Source organism: Oreochromis aureus, linkage group 13 (genome assembly GCF_013358895.1).
Source record: "Oreochromis aureus strain Israel breed Guangdong linkage group 13, ZZ_aureus, whole genome shotgun sequence".
Taxonomy (NCBI): Eukaryota; Metazoa; Chordata; class Actinopteri; order Cichliformes; family Cichlidae; genus Oreochromis; species Oreochromis aureus.
Window position 1 is genome coordinate 27707941 of NC_052954.1, and position 25161 is coordinate 27733101.

General features: G+C 37.8%; 3 protein-coding genes across 6 annotated transcripts in view; 1 reads left to right on the forward strand and 2 right to left on the reverse strand.

The window, feature by feature from the left end:
* ugp2b (UDP-glucose pyrophosphorylase 2b) overlaps positions 1 to 11266 on the reverse strand; it is a 40337-nt gene extending 29071 nt beyond the window's left edge. Inside the window, exons 1-3 of one of the 2 annotated variants that reach the window (XM_031745579.2) lie at positions 9781 to 11266; positions 5022 to 5149; positions 2960 to 3067 (exon numbers count right to left, since the gene is read on the reverse strand). In XM_031745579.2, the coding sequence (XP_031601439.1) occupies positions 2960 to 3067; positions 5022 to 5120 (207 nt within the window). In that variant the 5' untranslated portion in view covers positions 5121 to 5149; positions 9781 to 11266. Of the gene's footprint in view, positions 1 to 2959; positions 3068 to 5021; positions 5150 to 8860; positions 9279 to 9780 lie in introns of those variants that run through there. The other variant, XM_031745577.2, reaches the window with a different exon arrangement.
* A 384-nt stretch (positions 11267 to 11650) lies between these two features.
* Positions 11651 to 17787, reverse strand: LOC116324867 (malate dehydrogenase, cytoplasmic-like). Its single transcript, XM_031745637.2, has 9 exons — positions 17605 to 17787; positions 17054 to 17152; positions 16550 to 16646; positions 14703 to 14878; positions 14303 to 14425; positions 14018 to 14194; positions 12758 to 12871; positions 12243 to 12332; positions 11651 to 11961 (listed from the first exon to the last, which is right to left on the reverse strand). The coding sequence occupies exons 1-9, from the start codon at positions 17755 to 17757 to the stop codon at positions 11839 to 11841; spliced, it is 1152 nt and encodes a 383-aa protein (XP_031601497.1). The 5' UTR covers positions 17758 to 17787; the 3' UTR covers positions 11651 to 11838.
* A 334-nt stretch (positions 17788 to 18121) lies between these two features.
* Positions 18122 to 25161, forward strand: part of LOC116324855 (WD repeat containing planar cell polarity effector) — an 87887-nt gene continuing 80847 nt past the window's right edge. For all 3 annotated transcript variants that reach the window (XM_039622060.1, XM_031745621.2, XM_039622061.1), the window contains exon 1: positions 18122 to 18251. The gene's annotated coding sequence lies outside the window, so the exon portion shown is untranslated. The remainder of the gene's footprint in view (positions 18252 to 25161) is intronic.

Genomic DNA, 25161 nt, shown 5'->3' on the forward strand with positions numbered 1-25161 from the left:
CATCTGTAGTTTTATCCACAGTGGCTTAAGAAGAAAGTAGAAAGGGCTGACTACTGCAATCCACGAGGGGGCCTTCAGGATACAAACAAACAGCTCAGAAATGTGGGTGTTATCCTTGCAAAGTCTACAATGGTCCATTACCATTTCTTTAGAATCATTCTAATAAGATAACCCTGTGTCTAAAAATGTTACCAGTCACTAAGATTACATTATAATGGATCTTACTGTAATGGCTTTACTGTAATGGAATAAAGTAAAGCCAGGAGTACTGCATTGGTGTTCGTTTGCAGAAAGAAGGATTACAAACAGACAAGCAAACTATGGAGGTTCACTTGTGTGCAGCACTTATAGATTGTATAAAACATAGACGTAGACACCACAATGGCACACGTTGGGATGATATAGGTCTGCTTTCCCACAACCACCACAATCAAGCAGATGCAGGATTAGATGATGCTAACAAACACCTGATCACAGTAGGGCCCAACATCCCATATATGATGGACAATACGAAAATTACAAGAATCAATGCAACCAGAACCGAGTCAGTCATACTTGGAGGAAATGCCCTGGAATAGTGAAGTTATCTTGGAAGTATCATTACCAAGGACGGTGGTCCAGATTTAGATGTCAAAGCATGGAATCAAGGCAAGAACAGTCTTTCTACAGCTCAAGAGCTGCTGGAGGTCCCGAGTGCTGTTACAAAGAACAAAAATCTGACTTGCTGAGACACAGAGGGTAAGAAAGACCAGCCTCAAAGTGTAGACTGACGAGGCCGTCAGGCAGACACCGAGAAAATGTGAGATACTTGGAGTTAGCTATAGGCAAAGGTACAGCACAAAGGACTCTAGAGGTCTGTGTTGCTGGCCCATGAAGGGTTAACAAAAAGAAAAACGGTTCAGGTTTCCACCATGTTAGTTTTTTGAACACAAAGTCACTTGGCTTTTTAAGACAGGAGGGGGAAGCCAATGTTAGCAAGCTACAAAAATTTCACTCCTAAAAACTTAAACACGAACTTATACATCTAGCACGTGTGTTTTTATCTCCCTGGAGCGGTTATGAAGAAACCAAAGCTGGTTCTAGTACCAGGCTGTAACATGGGAGTGCTGCAACATGGGCTTGATTTCATGGGCTGTAGTGGTTCCTTCTTGGCAGCAGCAATAGAAAGTTGACACCATTTGTCTGTTGAATCCTGATTGGCTGAAAAGTTGGAGTCAACAAAGATCACAGGAGCATGCCATAAATGCAAAAACTATGGTTACAGTAGATAGTTTTGTTTTGTTCACTTCACAAAAGAGACATTTTTCACTATTATGCCTAATCTGGGACAACAAAACAAAGAAACAAACAAAAAAGCAACATTACTGGTTGAGCCACATATTTCACAGTGTTCCCCAGTGCTAGCTGACAATACCAATAAAAAAAGCACTTCCTACGCAGCATCCCACAGGCGTACAGAGAAGTTTAACAGGAAAGGAAAACCTATTCTAACTAACCTGAAACCCACTTTGAATTTTGGTCACTCAATCATCCAAAGAATAAACTCTGCTTACAGACTTGGATTACTCTATATATTAAATTTGTATTCTGTGTGTAGCATTCATCTCATTGTTGAGTAAATATGTTTGTAAATAATGTGATATTTAGAATACCCATATATCATTCCTTATACTTCTATATGTTGTCAATACAAACAACAGCAGTAAGAAACAGTTTTAAGTAGCTCTGAATGACATTATTATCATTTTGACCTTGAGACCAATCTGACCTTGAAAGTGAGGTCAAAGGTCAAATGTGACATGATATTTCCAATCCTTATATATAACTTTCTATATGTTGACAATACATGCCACATTTATAAGAATCATAGCTTTTAAGTCACAAGATTTACTGTCAATGTGCTACGAATTAATCATCAAGTTAACCTTGAAGATGTTGGTGGATGTAAGCCAAATTTGAATGGATTGTTAAGATGCTTCCACTCTACACCCCTACAAGGTTCTATCAAAATTCACTCAAAAACGTTTGAGCCATCCTGTTTACAGACAGTGGCACGCATGCAAAAGCTACCAAACACATAACCTCCTTGGTGGAGGTGAAAATAATAGCTGTCGAGAACCACACATCTGTTTTCTCTCTCTTTGTTGACTCTAACACAGGTTTTCATTGGTGCAGGAACTCCTTAGGTCATTATAAAGGGTAATAACATCCTGAGGCAAGCTGAATTTCCAGTTTGTCCAAGGTGTAAAAGTAATTTTCTAAGTGAAGCATTTTAGACAAACAAACTATTACAATAGTCTATTCTTGCCATTGTTATAAAGAGTTGCAAAGCAGCTCATCTAATAGCTTTGAAGCTGCAGAGCAAGGTTAGTCACACGTCAGACTTCTACAGTGCAGACCGATTCTTGAAGCACTAAAACGAACTTTATTACTGCCTGTGTTAGGCACTGTTAGGAAAACGTCACTGTGCAGAAATAGAAATGCAGGTTCCTCATTAATTTTAACGACACCAACGTGCTGTTATTAAAACTTGCAAAACACCTACTGGTTTTTTTTCACAATCACAGTGAATGACGATGCTCTAGGATTGAAACAAGTGATGCTTTCACAAGTTGAAAAGATGAACTTATCACTGCAATCTTTTGGTATCACTTAATCTCACAACTAGTGAATCCATCACCCAAATGGTATTTCATCATTTCACTTGTGCTTTCAGTGGTAAGGGTCGAATCGACAACCCACCGATTAGAAGTTATTTTATTCTGTATTCAATATCAGCTACTTTTTAAATATATGACATATCTACCATTGCTGTGGGGTTGAATGCCCCCTTCTGCAAGGAAAATAGATGCTTTAATATTTTAAACAAAGACAAATCACATGTTATGAGTGGTGCAAATCCAGAGTCAGCACAGACAAACATACAATTAACCGCTAAAAACAAAAAAAGAAGGCTTACAGAGTCTTCTGGAGGTCGCTGTATCTTGATCCACTCCACTGATGGTCCCTTCACCTGCAGAAATCTATGGAAGAGATTCTTGAAGCCCTCGAAGTCTTTCTTGGATACCTGAAAAACAAAGATGTTAACTTAAACTAAGGCTGAGTTTGCAAAGTCACTATGAAGTGGTTTCTAGAAAGACATGAAAATGTTGAAAATCACTTCTGAAATTGCCTCAGTTATTTCAGAGTATTATCGCTTCGAGGGCAGAAGAGAAACTGCACACCTTGGAAAAATGGTTTGACTGAAACCACTATACTTAATTTTACAGGCATTTTACTGTTTCTTTAAATGGGGCTGGTGTCTGGAATTTAAAAAGATCCATTCATCAAAGTCATACTGGAAAGCTTTAAATATAAAAGATGAGTTTGAGAATCCGCGATACAATATTGTAGACATCTGTATTGCAATTTCAGTCTCAGTTTCATGGATTGTTACACACATTAAGCAGTGTGCTTCAAGGGCCCCATACCTCTTATACAAAAAGGATAATTATTGTTCTATGCAAATTTATGGGTGTGAACTTCATTTAGAAACTATTTATAGAATGTTGATTTCTTTCCTGTGGGTGATTTAGCATATTCTTTAAGCACAACTGTATAGTGCAAAACTGCAGCAAAGGACCTTTTTTATATTTCCACGTTTGAAGCGTTAATCTGTATTTGTTTCGACCAAATAGTTATTACATTTTTAACACAGACAAACAAAACAGCCAAGGTCCAAAGTCCCCAAAACTATTTAAACACCCCTTTTTTGTCCCTGAATATACATTAATTGTTTTACTTGAAGATTTGATACAATTTGTCTAGTCCACTGTGATTATATGGAATTTGTTTCGACCTTCTCTTCATAAACCATTTTATACACAACTTTAACAGATGTGCACACAAACAGATGAAACAGCATCTGGATATAAAAGACAAGAATGATGTATTTATACATTCTAAACTTGACCAGTTTGTGGGAAGAATAATAACAATACTACTACTACTACTACTAATAATAATAATGATGATAAGTATATCTTATTGTAAAAAGTGAAATCTACAGTACAATTACTCCATGTCAGCCACGCACAGCTGGTTGGATTTATTGAAATTAAACTGAAATTTTTGTTTGCTTTCACATAAAATATTTGGATTTGTACAGTCCAGACTTTGTCACATGCCACGTAGCTTTGTGCTTTTTTTTCTTTTAATAAAAAAAAAAGAGAAAAAGAAAAGGAAAAGTCCCATTTATGGGTGACGAGTTAAACACCCAATGTGGAGCAAATAACACTTAAGCAAATAACAGTTTAGGTGGCCGTCACTGTCTGGACTTTCACACTGGTATCCAATTACACTGGAGACCTTCAAAGTTCAATGAGTAACCCATTGTGTGTGTGTGTGCACATGCCGTTTGACACGTATAAGTTACAGCAAGTTAATACATTTGAAAGTGTGTGGGAATTACTGCTCACACCTGCATGTGACAGACTTCTCACCTCTTTACTCTTCAGTGTTTTATTCCCTGATTGCTTGCAGTTAAACAAGGTTTGGTTAATGCCTGAAAGAGTTTACAGCTAAACGCCGCGTGTTTATTTCCAGTTTTGTCCCAAGCTTTATGCTAGTTTAAAGCCAAAGAAATCTCACAGAGGAAAGATGAGTCTGTAGAGTGTTATTGCTGCCATTTTAATTTGGATTTTAGTCTGAATGTTTTATTACGTTGGTGCTGTGGGCTGAAAAGAGCTCACTCTCAAGTTCATTTAGGGCTTCTGAGAAAATTTACCTAGTCTCTTAGTTCCTGGATCCCTCTGCTGACGTATTATGTTATGAATAAAACCAGACAAAATGGGCGAATGTTGCTTAAGAAGTTTGGCTGCTAAAATGTTATGAGACATGTAGGTGGAACCCTTTTTGGCAGTGTGCTCCAGTATGTGTCATATTTTGTGTTTTCCCAGAATTGTGACCCCACCACCCTCTAAATCACAACCAGATGGTCAGAGAGGGAGGAACAAAGACAGCGAAGCAAACAGTTGGTGTACCTCTCGCTCAGCCCCTGTGGTGGTGTCCAGCAGCTTCTCCAGCTCATCGTGCATGGAGCTCTCCAGCTGCTGCCGCATCATTTCCTGGAACTGAGCCATCCCTCCGTTAGCCACACCTTTACTCAGACCTAAACACGAAAGACGGTAAATTACGGAGTGAGACGGGAGACAGTTTTAACGTGTTCGATTTGTATCATATGCTCAATCCTTAGAGTGAAACATTTCTTGATTCTTTACAGATTTTATTCATCGTTTATTTTTGTGTGTGATAAAATTACGTCTGATTACGAAACATAAACAAATTCCTGTAAGGTTTTTTCTGGCTCAAAATGGTCTTTTGTGCAAGTAACTATATCTCAAACCACAACTGGTCCACAAAAATGTATAACATGCTTGAATAAATAAAATTCCCCTTTTAGAAAAACTGCTAAATATATTATTTCAGTTCTGACCTCTTTAATAGCCAGTTAAAAACCCCACCTTAATGTGCAAAAAGAAAAAGTCCATCTAAAATTTAAAGCTTAACTGGCCACTCAAATCAAGAGATTGAATGCCTTTTGCCACTGATTCTGTTTATAGCTTTTAATGGACAGAATTTCTACATGTAGCCAGAGAGCTTACATTTTGGTAGTAGCTACATTATGAAGATGTAAGCCTGCAAGCACTGCATAGCACCCACAAACCACCAATGGGTGCTTGAGAAGCCCATATTAAGGATATCGTCTCTCTCTGACATCATACAGATCCAACAGTAAAAGAAAAAAAATGGTCTGAAGCATTTGAGCACTTATAGCTTTTAACTCACTTGTATATAAACTCAGGTTTGTAAAGCTACATCTGAACAAATCACAAGACTTCTTGAATGATGTCCTTTGCGCGGATGATGCCAAAGTGGAAATGTCTGGACATAATGCGCAGCGCCACTTTTGATAAAATGCACAATTTGCCTCCATAAACACCTCATACCAACTGTGAAGCACAGGGGGTGATGAATTGGGCTCGTTTTGCACCAAGGATCTCTATAGCACCTGGACATCTTGTATTCATTGAGTCGTCAATGAATAAAAGCAGACTGACATGCTGTGGCAGAAACCTCACAGAGCTTTACATAAACATACGCCCACAAACCTAAAAAAACCCAAAAAACTAAAATACAACCACAATGAGTGAGAATGTGAGAATCTGATAGTCATAAAAAATTTACTTCAACTTATTGTGGCTAAAATTGTGAGCTACTGAATAATGAGGGGTACATTTTCCCCTCTCACAGGATCTCAGAGTCCTGTGAAAACTTTTTCACATGACTGTGTGACAGAAAATAAATAAAAACCAAACAAAAAGAGAATTTGTTGCTTTGTACATTATTATTTCTTTTTACTTGTAGTCATTCGAGACCAAACGATTTTATCCTCAGTTTAATCAACAACAGCCCTGATCTCAATGGAAACATCTGAGTGACTGATGTACAAAGAAGTAAACGCAGGCTCTTGTACCATTATTGTAGCATGAGCACACTCCAGTCTTTGAGTCAACAGCCATCTGCATTGTATGATAAAAGCAATGAGATTTAAGAGGAGGGCTGTCATGCTTCTAGTCAGAGTTGACGTAAAAGGGTTGAGGTATACTTAAAGAGTCACTGTAGCACCCGTTATTCCAAGCAGCAACACCCTCGTGATTATGTTGGCTTGTGTGTAGTAATCTGTTCCATAGATAAGTAAACAATAGTAAAAAAATGAAACCTTGGACAGCTGTGAGAGGCGTTTGAGAGTCTCAAGCAGAGTTTTAATCTAACTTCCTTGCATAACAGGAAAAAAATGACAGCTGGCTAATTACATATAAAGTTACAGCAGATCACTGTAATTCAGAAAAAGAAAGTATAGCTTTTAGATAGTTATGAAAACAGTTTTTTAACAGTAACATACCCAACACATGTTCTATGTTTTTGGAATCTTAAATCAACTTAATCTATGGCTAATTTATCTCTAAAATGACAGTTTATGTTGTGTTTATGTTAAGAAACGATTATCAAATATCAGTCCATGTATTCACATTGAGCGCGAGGTAAACATTAATAGCTCTACATGTGCCAACAAAACCATTAAACACTGACCAGGTAAAAAGCTTTGATTAAATAAAAAAAAAGACAAGGCAATTATACCTGCTAGCACAGCAATTTTCATCCTAATTGTTGTTATGGTCCATTAGTAGAAGCAGTTAAACATGTTCACTGCTTGTTAAGCAAAATGTGACACACTGACCTGAGAGTTTATAAGGAAGGTTTGGAAAAGGTAAATATGACAACAGAAACTAGTAAATCTGTTCAGTTTTCCAAAAACCAAAAGAAAGAATAAAAATCTGTAGTTATTCAAAAACCTACATGAACTGTAGCTCAAATATAATGAATGACAATGACAAAAATAATAATATTCACCGAGACTGCCTTCATAGTACCATTTACTGTTATTACTTAAAAAATGAAAAGCATATGAGTATACAAAGATGGTAGAAATCATTAACCTGCTCTGAGATGTAGCATATTAATTCCTGATATCCTGCCTTTCAGACTTTTTATTGCCAATTTCCCAAGTAGCGCTGCAACTAACCGTAAGTAATCTTACGACATGTTAATCAAATGCTCCTGGCACAGAGACAAAATTGACAACAGGAAACTGAACTTTGAAGCCAAATGACAAACACCACAGCATACCGTAACAGCAGTAGGAAAGGGAAACAGTTTAACACCGTTTGGAGATTTACCAATCAGGTGTTAGCGTTGTGTTACTGTTGACCAAATTACTCACTTTTTAACAAGAAACAGAAAAAGCGGATTCAGCCATGTGTAACTACTGTAAGTCATGGGAAGTATTGCAGCATTAACCAATCAGTTAATTATACCATTTTAGAAGCAGAAACCTATGTAAAATATCCCAATGAGGTGTTGGAGCCACCACGTGTCAGCAAAACCATGTTACCAGTAAAAGACTGTGAAACAGAGCCTCGTTTAACACCACAGCAATCTATTTTCATACTAAAAGAAAAAAAATCAAACTTGCATTATCCTAGGTTAATCCTGATCACTTTATACTGATTTACAATAAGCCTTCCTGCTGTGAGATGTAACACATTTTGTGAAACAATTTTTACCGAAAAAAAATCCCAACTGTGTTTATAAGTGCTATAAAGCAGTTCAAGGTTGTGTGTTCATGTTAAGTAGGAGGAATTGAATGAAACCAGTGAGTAAACTAGTAAACTGTGAGCAGACTGTCTTCCAAGAAGACCTTGCTTACAGACAGATTTCTGATAATCTACTAAAGATTATGTAAAGAAAACTCTAAGACCTCATTCTTCAAATGAAGGCATCAAGTTATCAGTTAACAATTACTGACAGTTATTAATGTATTCATTTATTGACTTAAACATAATTTATCATATTCATATTTTATCACAGTGGGGCTACTCTACTATAGTGGTGAAGAATATTTAATATGATTACTAAAAGGCTTAGGAATACTAATGGATTTATTAAACTTTAAAAAAAATAACTTTTCTTATTAGTCAAATTAATAACGGACGGAACGGAACTAACGGAACGGAACTAAACCTGTAACAGTCTGGCAAAGAGTGGATTTTTATTTTATTTTTTTTAATAATCAGTGATTAGAATTTAAATGTGATAAATCTCACTTTCCCTTATGTGGGGGAAAGTTAAAGTTAAAATGTTCTGAGACACATAAAGATCATTAAAACACACACACACACACACACACACACATAATCATTTAAGCCTCCCTCTCCTAGAGTCACAATTGTAGTGAAATACCTTCCCTGAGATCACTTACCTTCGACATAAAGTGCCATGGTTAAGCTGCCACGTAGTGTTTAAAATGACAGTAAGTGGACACGCTTTAAGTTGTGTATCCCAGAAAAAACAAGGTGTCATTGAACAAACATCCGGTAACTGGATTTAAAAATATATATAATAATATTAAAAGTTTCCTTGAGGTATCCTTAAATCATCCGACTGGTCATTCATTCATTGGTGCCCAAGCCTTTTAAATCCATCCAGCGTTGAAGCTTTAAAGGATAAGACGCTGTGCCTACGAGCAAAACAAGGACACATTCATCCGACCACACTTATCTCTCTGGACACCAGCCAAGTGGTCCTCCCCTCAACGTGAAGCTGGATCCGATGTACCCAGCTCTTTTATTGCTCGTAACGCCTGTATTTCTCCCCCTGCCCCAACCCTGCAACCACGTCACAAATCCTTACTGTGTCTCACAACCTCTGGACACTTCTTCTTTACTCCAGCGCCTCGCCCCCTCCCCCTCGAGTGCTTTCATTTTTATCACCTTATGGCTGCCACAGGGATTTTTAAAGTCAACTAACACACACGCCGTCAATAATTAACCGCCGAGATGTGCACACCTATACAAAGACACACCCGGGCGCACACTTACAGTCACTCTGTCTGTATGACATGCTGCCTGCGGAAATGAATGAGTGACTGGGTGATGGACAGACAGAGATGAACGCCATGCCCTCCACAAACAAGCCACACGCAAGGAGACAACTCTAATCAACAACGGTGCCGTGAACGTAACACCGGAGGAAGAGGAACGACCTTTTTCAGCTGAAAAATGTCAAAAAGAAAACCCGGACATAACACCTCAACACCCAGCCGCGTGTGGAGTCCTACTAATGGCTAATGTAGAGAGGGAAACACGTCATATACACACACATATGAAGCCATTTTCTTACTGTAGGATATTGGCAGAAGAAAAGTCGATGGGGTCGGCCTGGTCCTTCAGGTCTGGAGGACCACAGATATCCAGCAGAGGAGACAGCGGGGTACACAAAAATATGTATGTGTTTTATTTACACCTTAATTCAAGCCGCTTCTGCTCCCCTTCGACATCGCTGACTGGATGTTAAAAAAACCACAGGATGTACAAAAAAGGTGCAGAAGTTAAAAAGGTGATCGGATAGTTTTTGAAGATATTTTACACTCCAGTGCCATTCGAGGAAGCGACGAATCGGAACGCCGAGGAAGGATGGGAGCCAATGAAAAAAGCTGTTTTTGTGTGCGTGATTTTAGCAGCCAATAGGATTCTGCTACGTGCGATGTTGGTTTCTGGCAATGCCTGATTGAAGATAGCTTAAAATATTGAAAATAAGTGATAGCAATAAAAAGAAGTAACGTGTTCACATTGACACTGACATGTGTGACGTCTATGAAACACCGGCGAATGATTTTTTTTTCATGTAAATTTAATATAAAGATTAAAACGAGTTCTTTAACTGGGATTACCAAAATGAAACGGTTGATATGGGAGTGGTGACTGTTTTTGGTAGCTTTGCCCCCTTTAACGCTTATCCTCAGTGATCCACTGTGAATTTATTAAATGCAGATGTTACATAATAACTCTTCATACTGTAACTGAGTAAAAAAATAAAACAGGAAATGCTGCCCCTGCCTGGTGAAACTGTGTCATTTCACTGTATGTGAATCACTACTTTACTTGCTGTCCCCCAAGTACCTGCTTTACCTGGGCTGCACACTGCAACCAACAAGGTATAATCTCTGTAATGGAATGATGGTTGCAAAAATAACTATATGTTTAAAATAGTTCCCACCATAAACGAGATCTCAGTCTCCAGTTACTTTGCATGCCACTGTCATGGCAAGCTATAGTCTTGCCACACTCATTTTAACTGTAATTTCAGCTCCTGCTCTGACGGTAGTCTTTGGGCTTCAGTGGATCTCCTGTGAGCCACATATGTGTCAAGTCTTAATAAGTTAACTGTATATATTTTATGAGGACCCCATCTGTCCCGACTCCCTCACAATCAGGGTGGGCCTATAGGAAATCAGTAAACTACTGAAGTCCAAACAGAGCTTTCAAAAATACCTCAAATTACTCACTATGCAAAATAGTGCATAATACAAATATGCATGCATAATTAATGTTAGTACACCATTTAAATGTTGCAATAGGACCCAATTTTAGTTACTTTATATACATACTGTTAAATATATTAACATGACATGTAGTATAAATACTAGTGGAGTAATATTTTAATGCCACCCTTTATCATTTGTGTCCTACACTACAAAACTACAGATCACAAACTAGTGGAACATGAGCATCAAACTATACTTAAATAAAGTTGACTCATTGAGCCCCCATCTGGTACCCCAGGGGATTCAAACGACCTATTGTGACCGTTTTAAAAGGTTGTGGCTCATGGATGCTGTGAAAAAAAAAAAAAAAAAAAAAAAAAAAAAAAAAAAAAAATCACAGCATCCATGTATGGAAACCAATAATCAGACAACTTGTTTTTTTTTTTGTTGTTGTTGTTGTTTTTTTTTGTTTTTTTTTTAAAATTGTTTCAGCATTAATATTCCAGTGTTTTAGGACTTCACTAACTGTAACAAGGATCCATGTAATAATCAATAAAGGAAAAAAAAAAAAAACAAACCAAAAAAAAAAAACAATGGAGAGAGCTTTAACCGGTATAGTGGACTTTCAGTGTATACTGCATACTTATGGTGAGTGATACTTGTGCATCATGATGTACAACAACTCTGCTTTTGACACTATACTTTGACTACATATGACTGGGTAAGTTAAGTATGACACATTGTTATTCAAGATCACAAAAGTCAGATTCACATCGTTTGACATACAAATGCAACTTTACATCCATAAGCACCGACTCTCTCACACACAGTAATGGAGGGGCTGGTGGAGTGCTTCATCACAGGCGTGCATCTGGAGTTTTGAGGCTGTCTAATTGCCGATGTGCAGGCTCTAGTCATACTCCAAGGAAAGCCACAGCTGTGTCCCTCTCCTCCACCAGTTCAGCTGCAGTGGCGTCCATCTTTGATTTGGAAAAATCATTGATGGGCAGACTGTCCACGATTTTCCAGGTCTTGTTCTGAAAAAAGATGTACCTTCAGTGTTGGTTGGTCGGTTTGGTGGTTGGTTGGTTTGTTTGTTTGTTTTTTTATCTATAATGTTTCTACAAATCCCCAAAGTTTAATTTACTACAAACTTTAATACAAAAACCCCCAAAAGAAAACAAAACAACAAAAACCCTATTCAATATGAAATCCACATCCAAAAAAAGACAATGGAGGGTAATGCTAGTCTTAAGCTGCACTGAAAAGATATTGCTAGCTGCTAGAAGAGTGGAGACAATGTCAGATCAAAGCTTACCTGGATCTGGACAGGGAATGAGTAGATTAGGTCTTCAGGGACTCCATAGGAGTTGCCAGTTGAGTAAACACCCATAGAGATAAACTCACCCTTAAAAAGGAAAAAACCTCATTAAAAGTGAATTTGAAATAAAATGCAGCCTTTTCCAAATACTTTGCATCCCTGACAATAGAACCATATGTAACCTGTCAGAAATCTGAGGGCGTTTTCACTCGGTGAGGATCTTTGACCTTGAGTTTTAAACTCGTCTGATATTTTTAGTAGATGCACCTATGGTTTCAATATGAAAAGCCTACAGCACCCCATTCCAGTTATCACATTCACAAACTTGAATGTCCATGCCACCGCACGCCGGATGACAATACCCCAGCAGCCATTTACAGCTGAGGGGTAAAAAGTGCAAAATGGACCTTTTGTGTGTCCCATTAAATGTCTCAATAATTACTTCTTATCAGAACAGTGCAACATGCAAAAATTCCCAGATGACCGGTATAACAAACAGATGTAGGATTTACCTCATGGGTGCCTGACCAGATGTCTCTCATGTGGTCACAGATGGCCTTGGCTGCAGACATGGCACTAGAGAGCTTCCTGGCTTTGATGACTGCAGCACCTCTCTGTTGCACAGTCTGCAAAGTAAGAACATGGGCCATTAAATGAAAATGCAGGAGTGTTATTGAGCTCTGTGACTAGTTTTGATTTTGAGAATCAGTTGTCTTTATCAACTGGACTCATAGGAAATGCTGCCCCTGCCTGGTGAAACTGTGTCATTTCACTGTACATAAATCACTACTACTTCTTAACTTATTGTCCCACAAATATCTGCTTTACATGGGCTGCACACTGCAAGCAACAAGTGGCAGATTGACAGAAGGACCGGTACACTGTCTGTAGCGATGGAGAGATTGTTGTAATGAAGAGAGCAGATCATAACAGTGAAGCTGTCAGGTAAGGACAGGAACATAGGGTATTGCTACAAGATGTGTGAAGAATAAGATTAGAGACAAGCACCTTCTAGGTAAGGCGTTTCAGGCATACCTATCTACCTAAAAGAAGCCAGGATAGACCCAGCAACTATGACTTTTGGAGGTTTTGGAAACACCCTGAGGATTTTTGACCATTCTGCAAATCTTTGAGGTTTTTGGTTCACAAAAATCATGTTTTTGAATGTCTCCCAGAAAATATTTTGCTTGAAGGAAAATTAAATGTTTGTTTACCCTTCAGAGCAAGCTCAGGGCTGAATTCTCTGTAGCTATTATCACTGAAATTTCATCAGTGATGCTCAAGGCTCCAACATAAATGTGGCATTTGAAAAACTGAACTCCAAACCTACAACCACATAAAATTAGACTGTTTGCTTATACAGATGAATAATTTTGCAGTTCAAATAGACTTGGAAAACAGGCGAGTATATCAGCTCAGCCTAAAAAAACAACAACAACAACAACAAAAAAAAAAAAAGGGACTTCATGTCTTACTGACATCTGCCCGCATGAACAGCAACTGGAAAACTCACTATTGTGCAAATTTAAAAAACAAACAAAAACAAAAAAAAAAAAAAAAAAAGAGCATTGTTGAACCACAAATGTAACCAGTAATGTTAAAAACCATTAATCTTATGAGGAGCATCAGGATGAAGAAAAGATGGAAGAACAATAAAGTAAAATATGAGGATCATATTATAGGCCTTTTCTCAAGCACAGCCAAAAGCATCCAAGTGTGAGTATACTCCAGCTATAAATTATCATGCTTTCATCTAGAAACCATCAACTCACAGTAATGAAATCGCCTTTAAGCCAATCATCATCCTTGATTGCATCAAAGCAGGTCACCTCACTGCCGGACATGTTGACCTTGCAGTGGTGAACATCTGGGTATTGGGTGGAGGAGTGGTTCCCCCAGATGATCACATTCTTCACCTGAGTGGCTGGAACCCCACAGCGCATCGCCACCTACAGGATACGAAGTAAAGTCAGGTTTTCAGTCAGCCACGATTCACAATGTGGCTGCCAAACATCTGAGACTGACATCAGAAAGTGAAAGAAGTGAGAGGACTGTACCTGAGAGCGAGCCCGGTTGTGGTCCAGACGGGTGAGGCAGGAAAAGTTCTCTTTGGGGATAGAGGGAGCAGACTTGGCTGCAATCAGACAGTTTGTGTTGGCAGGGTTTCCCACAACCAGCACCTGAACACACAAACCAATTTAAAAACATATGCCATGTAGATTTTATGTCTTATTACTATCATGAGTAAATCGACCAAACTTGTATTATGCAACACCGAGAAGGGAAAAATGTTTTGGCTTCAGGAAATACTTAATTAAGATTTTGCTATTTTTCCCAGTAGCACAAAATGTTTAGGAAACATTTCTATCCATTTGGCAGAGGCTGAGAAGTTTCTTTCAGATTTGCTCACTTGACAGGAAGGGAGTGTTTTACATCAGAAAATATGCTTCTAATTACCTTCACAGTCTTCTTGGCATACTTATCCAGGGCAGCCCCTTGGCTCTTAAAGATGGCCACATTGGCTTTAAGCAGGTCCTTCCTCTCCATACCCTCCTTCCTGGGCATTGAGCCCACCAAGATAGCTGCATCCAGGTCCTTGAAGGCTACCTCCTCTTTGTCAGTGGGTATGATCTCTGTAGAAGGAGAAAATTAATTGCCAATAGGTTTTTAATACTCCACTCTTTGGCAATTTGTCAACTTTGAACCTTGAGAGGGATTATTAAGTTCATAGTGGAATTTGTTCTCCACCTGAAGAGAAGCAGTCAAATGTGTAAAAAAAATATCTGTAAAAACTTTATAGTACCTGCAACTTTTTGCAGAATGCCTTTGAATTTCATAACAATATACTAGGCCTTTGGGGGGGACATAAGTACTTAGGTTGGTTAAGGATTTAACCTTTACTGTTAGCACCCAAGGTGGAAGTAGACCTCACTCTTATTTGATACAGGGTTTTTTTTTAGCAAAACTCAATCAAAAATTATTAGCACTGTGGTGAAATTGTGTTTACAAACCATATTAGTGAGAATTGGGGATGCATTTAAATGACCATAAAATATATTTTTGTTTATTAAACTGAAAATAGCAGGACAATACTTGAGATTTCTGACAATGCCATAATAATACATGGGCAAACTGAGTTTCCAATACATGATCCCCCAAAGGCCCATTTTGAACTGGAAAAAAAAAAGAATTCATTTTAAATTAATGGCACATCAGATCTTTACTGCAATATGTGAACATTGTGTCAGCTCCTGATGAAAGTTGCATGACTAAAAGTTGTTCACACACACACACACACACACACACACACACACACACACACACACACACACACACACACACACACACACACACACACACACACACACACACACACACACACACACACACACACACACACACACACACACACACACACACACACACACACACACACACACACACACACACACACACACACACACACACACACACACTCTAACACTGTTCCAACAAAAGAACATGAGGTACACAGGAAGTCCTTCCTGTTTGTGTTGTGCATCTGACATTTACCGTGTTGTCACCTTTCTTTTTGAATTGTTTGAGACAAAGCATCACTCATCACTCTAAATTGCAATCATAATATTTAGAAAAAATGGTGACCAGTTTGATGAGAACTGCATTTATCTTTGTCTTGATGTGCATGAGGTGTTGTCTTTGCATCGTGGCTGCTTAATACAGGGGCCTCTTTCAGCCCCCGTGCAAACAAAAGCAAAGAACAGCACCATTGCAAAGTAAAAATTCCAGGTCACAATGGAGATGGCACATAGTGGCGCCTCATGACTGAGTCCATGACAGCAGCAACGAAACACACACCAAAAACAAAACAAAAAACAAAAAACTGGGTCCATACTCAGACAAGAAAATGAGCCCATTCTGTGCAAACAAATCTCTACAGCTTATTCAAGAGAAACCATCCACCTCCAACAAGAAGGGTGTAGTTGCTCTTATTAGCTAACATCTACTCAAGGATCATATTTTGGGATATGTAGGTATAGAAGGAAAGGTGAATTAAAACATTTACAAGGTGATCCTTCTGCCAAAAAACAAAAACAAACAAACAAACAAAAAAAAAAAAAACAAAAAAAACAAAAAACAAAAAAAAAAACCATGAAGAAATTGTATCTGTATAAATGGGGAAAAAAAAGATAATTTAGCTACTTCTGCTTTTAAATATCCAGTTTGTCAAAAAAAGAAAAAAAATGCCTACAAAAAAAACCAAACTGGTATTGCTCAATTATTTGAGCAAAGCCTTAAATGATTACCTTTCAGAAGTGGAAGGGCACAGTCCTGCAGCTCCATGACTACACCTTCCAGGACCAGCAGCATGGGGGTGATGTCCAACAGGAGCAAGCTGATTGGCTGCCATAAGAAAAATGAAATAACTGAATTTAAATGATTATTATGAAATTGCATAATAATCCCTGTATACCATTACATCTCAGTGGGAGACTTAGCTCTCTGGGACAGCGTGAGAAGGCCTAAGCCATGTACCAATTGGACCAAGTGGCTTTAAAGTTGGCGTAAGACTCTTGGCACAAGAGCCACTTCATTGACTTCAAGGACAGTCCAGGGTGATCTGAGCGGTCATGAATAAGCTAGTGTAACCCAATCAATTTCTAAAGGAACAACATACAGTATGTGCAATGTCATCCCAGATATGACCTGGAAAATTTGTGACATTCCCAGCTGTCAGTTTCATGGGTGCGCCTGGTGACAGGCAGAGGGAACTGAGTTTTTAACAAGCGCAGGGCAAAACCCTTCTTTACCTGGTCTTGGCCAAACACATCTCCTTTGGCAATGCTGAACAACAGGGAATAGGCAATCTGCCCAGCAGCACCGGTCACCAGAACTCTAATAGGCTCAGCCTGCAAGACACAAGGTGAAGAAAACTGCTGTTAGCAATCATAGCATTGAGTTCTCTCATAGCACACACATGAAAGTTTAACTGCAACTGCACGTGGGCTGGGTGTCTATTCTTGTCTAAAAGATTTAGTAAAGCAGGGGGTGAGTTCAAAAATAGACATGTGCCTGCAGACACGACTCAGGGTTGCATAACAAATGAGTATATACTTGGGAGATCAGCATCAATTTAAAATAACCAAAATTAGAAAAGTGTCACGTGACTTTGACACGAAACGAGACTTTTTAAATAAAGTCAACTTTTGAGTCCTCTGGTTGGCTGCGTCATGCCGTGAGCTAGAAACAACGCATACCTTACTTTGTGAATTTCCTGCATAAGCAGGGTGAATATCAACAGTTTAATCTCCATTGCAGAAAAAAAAATAAGATAACCAACATATTTACTGTATCTACTCACCATACTGCCAAGACAAGCAGGACGTCCCTCACGCTTCTCTGTTTCTCCCACTTGTCGCTCAAGCCAGAGGTCACTCGTATTTAAGCTCTTTTGATTACGACACTTAAAATAGCTAAACGGCAGCTTGAGGATCCATGTAGTTGTAGTTTTCATCGTTTGTGTAGTCTTTTAGGTATTTTTCAAATGCCATATAAGTAAGCCAGCTTCAACAAGAAATGTATTAGCAAGCAAATAAACAATCCTACAGACTGCAATACTGTTACCGATGCTATAAAAAATGCTTCTCCATGATATCGATATTTACTGTGCTAGCTGGTTAGCATAGCCTTGGAAGATTCGCTTACCGTTGCTTAGCGACCTTGCTAGTAGCGTGAGTGCAGTTTGTCATTAGCTTAGCAAACATATACACAGACGAACAGATGGTGCAGTTAATTTGGCAGAGGAGTGAGATGATCAGGTGAGACTATCTTTATATATTAGGGTACAGTACAGTTCGTAAGTCTAGGTTAATGCTAGTAGCTATCTATCTGTAGTGAACAGTCAGTATGAAAGTTTTGTAGTCGCTATTAAGTTTAAGAAAACGCTGAAGTCATTCGGGTGGAGAAAGACCAGACACTGCTGCAGCCCTCGTCAATGAGCTAATTGAGGTAAGTTGTTAATAACCTGTTTTATTCGATATCCCCGTTTCCTTCGTGGGAGCTGTGTTATGGACCATTCTACAATTGCAGGATATTTTCAGTTTCTCACATGAATTTGAAAACAATTCATGCACAAAATACTAGAACATTTATTTGTTTTGTAAATTAAATCTACACTGGGACAAAAGGTAAACATAGTAGTTGAAAAAGTGGTTCCAAAATATTTAAAATGCAAAACAGTATTTGAGACCCCCCCTTTTTGCACTAACGTTTTGAAAACCAAATTGCATGTCAACTAACAGTTAAAATACTTAAAATACGTTATGAATCTTTTGTTGTTGTTGTTTTTCTGTGTTTGTTGACATATCTCTCCTATAATACAGCAATAACTCCGAACAGTAATTATCCTCTGCAAATTTTGTCCCACCGTATATGCACAACCCTGATACTGAAGTATATTCAGTCTGGAAAAGGAAGCAACAGAACCGTCATGACAAAGACGAAATGACACGATTGAGTTGTGTGTTAACAATATAGAACAATATAGGTCAACTAAAAGTCAGACCTCTTTGATACATTTAGCATTTTCCCTTTTAGTATTTTCTGACCTTCCGACCTTGTTACCCGTGTTACCAAAATAAGATTAATTAATTTCGGTTTCCTTCCTTTTATATAACTATATTTATCATTGACTGTCACAGTGTATTAGGTTCCAGAGCTCACATCTGTCAATACCCTGTTTTGCCCCACTATGTTAAATGCATATAAAGCAAAGAATACAAACACGTGTTAACAAAGTAATATTTTATTCAAAAAACATTTCTGTAGACTTGAATATTTTTTTCTAATCTACAAATTAAAACTCATATGTCGATTCTGCATACAAGAGTTTAATGTGTTGCCTTTGTAATAGTTTACATTTTTCTATGAATAGTATTTTTAAGATTTCAAAATAGATGCTGAAATTCTTAAAAAGGTTGACTACTGAAAAGTTGGGTAAGATAGATTTTAAGTTGCTTAAGTTAACATAAATTAAGTGTTAATTTAATAGTATTTAGTGTGAGGGTGACTATCTTTAATTTAATGGTCAAAGATTTAATAAATAATACTTTTCAAATCAACTTTTCCAGACTGAAGTATTGGCAGCAGGGTTGTGCCAAGCATAGCATACAGTAACTAAAATATCTTATAAAAAGTGTATCTTTGGTTGGTAGTTGGAGAGATACATTTTTTTAATGATTTATTTGGGGGGTTTTTTTATGTATAACAGAAATGTATAAAATGAAGGGTTGCATTTTTTTAAGCATAAATTGTTCTCCAGTTGTAGTTGTGCTAACACAAACTTAATGCTTCTTTATGTAAATTCTTTTTGTAGTTTTTTGCCTTTAAAGCAATGGTCTAGACCTATCATAGCCAAGGTATGACAGAGTGAAGTATTTTTGTGCTTGAATACAAGTTATGATCTGTTTTTACCGAGTCCTCTCCTGTTGTGAGTCTCCTCACCTGTACTTCCTCAGGAAGGGAAGTGTTTCTTTCTGCTATCTTGTTTTAAGTTGATCGGTTAGTTGAGCGTGGGCATCAATATTTTATGGCTTCATTACAGGCTCATTACATGACTTGAACAAAAAGCAAATGAGATACTGTTACACCTGAATGGTATCAGACTTACTCCAGACTAAACTGAATACCAATTACATTCACACCCCCTGTTTTTAGACACTTCACTAGTAAATGTTTCATGTCAAAAAATGATATCCTTATGTAAACTGTTCAGTTCAATTCAGTTTTATTTTTTCCCTAATCACTTTTTGACACAATATCAGGTTGGACCTCTTTTACCTTTAGAGTTGCCTTAATTCTTGATTTTCTCTATTGGCTGCACATCCATGATGCCATGCTCCCATTCCACGCCAATCCAAAAGTGGTGTTTGGACTTAGATCCAGTTCAAACACCACTGTGTTTTATGGACTAAATCTTAAGATCTGATGGCTGTGGAGAACATTTGAGTTAAGTGAACTCACTATTATGTTCAGGAAACCAGTGTATTCAGAAGTTGGGTACAATGCTCAGGTAGGCTGTGGTGTTTGCTCAGTGTCCAAGGGCCCTAAGTATGAAAAGAAAATATTCCCATTATCCCATAACACCATTAAAGCACCACCAGCAGCCTGAATTGGTGATATGAGGCGGTTTGTATTTTATTTTCAGCAAGTTCTGATCCCACTGTCCAAATGTTGCAACAGAAATTAAGACTCATCAAACCAGGCAATGTTTTACAAATCCTATATTATCCAATTTTTGTGATTCTGTAGGAATAAATCACCTTTCTACCGCATTCTGATGCATGGTCTGAACTTCAGGAGATCAGCCATTGTCTATGTCTAAATGGATTGGGTTATTGCCGTGTGATTAGTGGATTAGATTTTTGGGCAAATGAGAAGCTGAACATGTGTATCTAATAAAGTGACTAGTGAGTGTATATTATTCTGATTGAGGTATTGATAGTTTGAGCACATTTGTTTTGTTTTGGTTTTTGATATTTGGGATTGTATTGGTTATTTGTAAATAGGAGTTTTAAGTAAGTAAACTACAACTGCAACAAAGTACTGGAACAAACTCATCAGGAGTTTTATCCACATTAGAGACAGACTGCCATGAGTAGATCTGTTTGACTGATGAATGAATTGATAAATTTGTCCAGCACCAATCAATAACATCTCTAATATATGGATTTATTCTTTATCCATACTTCTGTGGCAAAATTGTTTTTATTATCTTATAGGAATTGGAAGTGAAAAGCGATCTTATACTCCCCATACCAATTTACTGTCTTAAAGATACGTTTTTGTAATTATTATTCCATTGCAATAATGTTTGATTGCACGCAGGTACAGACTAAAGTTTCCAAAGCTTAAATCTTGCTTGACAGCGGTCTAGCGACTGATGGACAAGGGTCAAAATAATTAATCAAATTACATTCACATATTTTCCTCAGTTCAAAAGTGTCTGTAAAACCTAAGGCACAAGATTAACCCAAACCACCACCAATTCTCCATCCAAGGCCTAAATCTGCCCCATCTGCTAGTGACAGGGGCCGACACCAATGCTTCTCTTCTCAAAAGGCCCTGCATTTGATGCCCTGATTCATAGCTGTTTGAAGCAGCTGCTGCAACCTGGCAGTGCTCCTCTGCGGTCCAGGAAGATTTTTACCCCTCTGCGTGATTGGTACTTGTGTCTTTGAAGGATATCAGGAAGGGACAAACAGGTTTTCACAGCTTACCTTTGTGTAGGGCTGCTGTTTAAACACAATGTCTGTATAGTATTATGTTAATTTTTAAGAAGTGAGATATTGTATGGTCTACTTATTTACATATAGTTTTCTTTTCTTCACTTGCCTCCTATTTCTAACATGAAGGAGTGAGATTTCTAAGGGGGGGGGCAAAATATACCGCTGTACCTGAGATGGAAGCTGGATGCACTATGGGGAAAAAGGGGGGAAAAATGAATGGAAGCAGTGTAATGCTCTGAAATCTTTGGCCGCTGCATTCATGTGTGCTTTAAGTTGAATCACAAACCCAAAGATGGCAGCTTTTCATGGAAACCGTATTCCTGTTTGTTAACTGTATAAGCTTTATAAATAAAAGCAAAGCTAATAATGCAAATTTGTTGTGAATTAATAAGTTAATAAAAGTATTTTACCTCTCAGTGGATTTCCCCCTCTTACAGATGCCCATTAGAACTCAGAAAAGGTTCATTTGATGTATGAAAAACATTAAATCTTGATGCATTCTGGTTGGACTCATTAAAAAGGCACAAATATCATTTTCACAAAGTGAAATTAAGTTTTTTGACTGAATATGGTTCATAATTATAATTAAAAGCATAATTAAAGCTTTTTGTCAAAATGTGGTATTTGCAGCTGACTTTTAAATCAAAACTCTGAGCATAACCTGCTTCAGTCTAGTCTGTATCCAGCATAAGTTACCATATCACTTCTGACCCAATGAAAACTTTGATTTTAAGTCCAGTATACCTCGTTAAGCCATTCATATCATGCGCTCCACTCTGTACCTCTGTGCGATCAGGTGTTTTTAATATTGTTTAATATTATGGCTAATTAATTTTTATGTGAATTAGGTCAAAATCACACTCTTACTGAAATTTGTCAGCATTGCCTTGTTGTATTTCTTTTACCTGCTTGATTTGGAAGTAACTCCATATTTTGCTAACTCAGTGATAATGTTGTTTACAGGATATTCACCTGCCTTTCAGCTTACCTACAGCCACAAACTTGTTGACCCACTGAAATCATCCAAAATCCCCCAAAAGTTTATAATGACATGCCACGTGACAGTTATGACTGCACACACTCAGAAGAGTTTGTTGTTGCTGTCGCTGCCGTGTTTATTACCATGGCAGTCTCCACAGTCAGGTTGACATGAGGGGATTAGCATACTTTTCTTTGTTAAAAGAAACTCGGAATGAAACCAAGAAAAGCAGCAGCACACATGATAATATCTGGTGCCAGTTTATTTGCAGAGCAGCCTGATGTTCTGTGTGTGTGTGTGTGTGTGTGTGTGTCTGTGTGTCTGTGTGTGTGTGCGCGCGTGCATGTGCCAGGTGAAACCTGGAGCACCGAAAGAAAAATAGAGGTGTTAAAGTTTCCCTATGCACAAATCTTAAACCACAAAAGACACTCACACATGTGCAGTGTGACCAGTGTCAGTGATGTCTAGATTTTATGAACATATATGTCCACACATACAAAGTACATTTCAAAATCTGGATAAGTGCTTGTCAGCATTTCCTTTGTCCACTCGATCACCTCCTCTTTTTGTTCCCTCACCTGTTCACCTCCCTCATCTCCACCCGCTCTGTCCTCTTCGACTTTATCTCCCCTTATTCTGCTCCTCCACTCGTCCCCGCATAGTGCACCTGAGTGACCCTGTTACATTGGCAGCTGGGAGGCTGATAGCCAGCACACCCACCGGCCTCTATATCACCCTCTTATCTGCGCCGCTAGACCAAATAGCCCTCACAGTGAACCACCAGACACCGTGAGATAGCAGGCTGCATTCACACGAGTGCACATGCACACATACGCAGCAGATAACTACATCACTGTCACTGTTATCTCCCATCATATTCAACTTCTGTATCCTCGTGCCATCACCTTGCTTACTTTTTGGCATATCTGTCTCCACAGTGTCATGTCTCTGTCTTAGATTAATTGATGAAGCTTTAGATCAGATGCAGCAGATGATGCTTGTTCCATTATTTATATACACACTGTAATGCATGCAGGTGCTGTGTTGTCTAAAATGAACCTGTGTGGCCCCATCCTGTTGGGATATTATTTGCAGTAACCATAATGATTCACTAGGTGTCAGTATATGGCTACAGTTTACCTGTAAGTCATAGATGACTCTTCACACAGCACTTGGAAAAAGCTGCTGATGGATTTGTATTGAAGACTATCCAGAAGCACTTGTTGCTGCAGCAGGCTGGCAGCAGAATGGGAACAGCTGTCAGTTTTACTGGAATTTGACATGAAAACAAGGGATTCAGAATCCTTTTTTAATCTAGACCCACGCCGTAACACGGCACTGCTCCGTTGTCTTAAACATGAAAACCATTTTTGCAACAGTGTGTTGTCTAAATGTGTTCCAAAAAATATACAAGTAAAGTTTAGGAAAGTTAGCAGCCACATGTGCTTCAAGCAAGAAGGTGTGGGAAAAAAAATCGTGGGGTCAGTTTACAGAACATACTCATACAAATTATACACAATTATATACACAAGTTATACAAGACACATTCAATGCATCATTTAAACCCATATGATGAAATACAATTTAAAACATGAAGTAAAACATTAAAACAAGTAAGGCCAATTAAGAAAACAAGTTAAAATGGCAATTATTTAATGATATACTGGGGTTGTTAGCACTGTATAAAAAGAGTATACTTTTGTGAAAAGGGGTAAATTTAAATGGTGTTAGTGAGGTAGATTACCTAACGTGGAAGGTGACGTCTAAGCAAGGATTGTGGGACATAAAATATTAAAGGTCTGGTAACATTGCACATAAAGGCAAACAGGAAAAAAGAGAGACAAGTGGTTAAAAAGAAGCTGGGTAAAGGTCATGTATGGATGCTCTAATTCTACACCCAGATTTTGTTCTTGATTTTTTTAAATAAAAAAAAAAAAAATTATCTAGTTTTTACTAAAAGTTCAACCTAATCATTCTACATACTGTTTATGCTTTAACTTTAAAAGTAAAAAAAATCTGTCTTTTGTTTTGTGATAAATAAAATGGAGTGGATCAGATCTTCTGAATCGCTGATAATTAACGTTCTTCCCCTGACCCCACTGATTTTAATCTTTTATTTACAATAAAAAAAATTATCCTAATTGAATTTGAATTAAATGGTTGTAAATATAATAGTACCAACAAATTCTGCTGTAGGTCCGGGCCTATATATTTTCAAGTAAAAGCTAAATCGGTGTTTAAAAACATTTGATTTATGTGCAATTAAAACAAAATTAAAACAGAAATTTAGAAAAAAATCCTGTAACTTTAAAGATTTTGTGCACTTGCAAAACTAATATGAAATGTAGAGGAAATGTCACCATACTAAACTACATGTTTGGTATAAGTAAACATGTCCGGGTTTGGGTTACTTTATTTGTTCCCTTTAGATTTGGTCTGCAGTCATCCATCTTCACATATGCACTCCCAAAACCAAAAAAACAAAAATGATCATAATTCTGAGCATCATGTAACCCACAAAGTAACAGCTATAATTTTATAATTTGTGTGTTTCAGGTGTTGTTCTGAGGTTCTTAAATCTTGCCCTGAAAAATGTCAGTTAAAGAAAACTGAGCTATAGCTAAATATTTTCTAACTAAATTGAAATGGGCAA